Here is a 2,093-nt window from a genome sequence, read left to right as displayed (position 1 = left end):
AAGAGTCTGAAGTTGTTACGTTATTTTATCTAACATTGTCCAATTTTCAACAACAACAAAAATTACAAGGCATACAAAGACACAGAAAAATTGACCCATAGTCAAGAAAAAAGCAGTCAGTAGAAAATGTCTCTAAGTGGATCAATATGTTGGATTTAGGAGACTTCATAGATGCTTTTATAAATATGTTAAAGGAATTAAAGAAAACCATACTAAGAAGTTAAAGAAAAAATATGATTATAGTGGTTTGTCAAAAGGACTTCCAGCAGAGAAACACAAACTATGTAAAAAAAGAAAATTCTAGAATTTAAGTATGTACTAACCAAAATAATGGAAAGACATTGACTAGATGGATTTAAAAGCAGAACAGATACGCAAAAGCATGAATCAGTTTATTTAAAAGTAGATCAGTAGAGAAGATGGCTGCACTCTTGTTGAGACATGTTGGCTGTCATTGCCTCTGTGCCCATTTTAGTCCTAGGTTCTGTATCAGAAATGCTGTTCCTTTGGGAACTACAGCCACAGAAGGGATGGAGAAGTTCTGGAAAAAGAATACTAGTTTAAACTGTCTTCTGTCTCCGCATATCACTATCTACAGTTGATCTCTTCCCATGGCAATATACATTTGCCACTGTGGTACTGGTATGGCCTTGAGTACAGGGGTCTCCCTTTCTGGCTTGTTGGCCCTCTTGGCTCTGGGGACCTTTCAATCTCATTTGGAACTTGTAAAGTTCCTGTGTCTGGGGAGATCACTGATCTACACAGCCAAATCTGCACTTGTCTTCCCTCTCATGTATCACACCTGGAATGGGATCAAACACTTGGTGTGGGACCTAGGGAAAGGCCTGAAGATTCCCCAGCTACACCAGTCTGGAGTGGTTGTCTCGGTTCTTACTGGATTGTCCTTTTCAGGGCTGACAGCCATGTTAAGAGCTGAAGTTCCCATCACTGGTCTTCCTATAAATGATTCATTGACCTCTCTTCCTATGTTACTCCCTTCTCCAGCCAGGGCAAAGTTCTCCTGATTTATTCAGAGCCTTTTGAGCTTGCACATCACCTTGGAGCTCAGTAGCAGTAGAGTAGCTAATAGGACCATAGCAGTGGAAAATGATCCCGTTTCCCCCTTGTTTCTAAAGATGGGATGACTCAAAAATTCTCTTTTCCTGCCCCAGCTTGCAGCCTACTCTGGATCTAGGAGCCCTCATTCTCTCTCCATATTCGGCATTGATTTGTGCTGATGGTCAGCTTTTGGCTCCTCATCCTGAGACAGTGAAAACAAATGCCAGCTCTGTGGTCTCTGCCATGGGGACTGGGAGTGGGGCTTTGGGTGCCACTGCCTGTGGGTTGCTAGCTTAAAGGACAGTTCTGTTCATTGGTCAGAGCCCAGAGTCTTCGGCACCCACACAATATGACTGAAAGAAGAGGGATGGGGTGGAGGGGAATTAGCCTGTTCCAGCCAGAGGGAGATAAACAGGGTCAGGTGATTTTTGAAGTAGGTGCTTTGGGGAAAAGATATAGTTTTCAAGGCAAAAGGAAGATCCAGAAAATTATCATTGAACCTATTAAGGGTTATTTCTTTTCCCTGCATTTCTGGATAAACAAACCTTTTTTTTAATCCAAATTCATGTGACATCTTTTTCTGAAACTAAATTAAAATACTCATTTTGACTTTAAAAACAAAACAAACAAAAAAAAACAGATCAATAGAAATTATCCAATATAAAAGACAGATTGCAAAAAAACCCCACATTAAATAAAAATGAACAGAGATATGTGGGACAACATCAAACATACCGATGAATGTGTAATGAATTTCCTAAGGAGAGAGAGGAGAAAAAATACAAAAAAAAAACTTTGCAGAATTCATGGTTAAACATTTTCCAAATTTGATTCTATTTAACTTCATGTAGGAGATATAAAAATATATCAATAGCCAGACCAACAATAACAAACTGCTGGAAGACAAAGAGATTATTAAAGCTGTAAGGGAAAGGTGATTCAGCCACCTATGGAAAATTAGCAAAAATATGACTTACCATTGACTTCTCATCAGAAAAAAGAAAGGACAGGTAGCAATGGAATGACAAAATGCT

The 2,093-nt window shown here is 39.2% G+C and overlaps 1 protein-coding gene across 1 annotated transcript; it reads left to right on the top strand.

Annotated features, from left to right (window-relative positions):
- Positions 1-419: 419 nt before the first annotated feature.
- LOC110582689 (succinate dehydrogenase cytochrome b560 subunit, mitochondrial-like) lies at positions 420-1,025 on the top strand. Its single transcript, XM_021692691.1, has 2 exons — positions 420-498; positions 601-1,025. Exons 1-2 carry the CDS (start codon positions 420-422, stop codon positions 1,023-1,025), a joined length of 504 nt encoding a protein of 167 aa, XP_021548366.1.
- The last annotated feature ends 1,068 nt before the right edge of the window (positions 1,026-2,093 follow it).

Source organism: Neomonachus schauinslandi, chromosome 1, assembly GCF_002201575.2.
Source record: "Neomonachus schauinslandi chromosome 1, ASM220157v2, whole genome shotgun sequence".
In the NCBI taxonomy this organism is placed as follows: domain Eukaryota; kingdom Metazoa; phylum Chordata; class Mammalia; order Carnivora; family Phocidae; genus Neomonachus; species Neomonachus schauinslandi.
The sequence above is the reverse complement of the archived record's forward strand: the minus strand, read 5'-3'. Positions and strand labels throughout refer to the sequence as shown.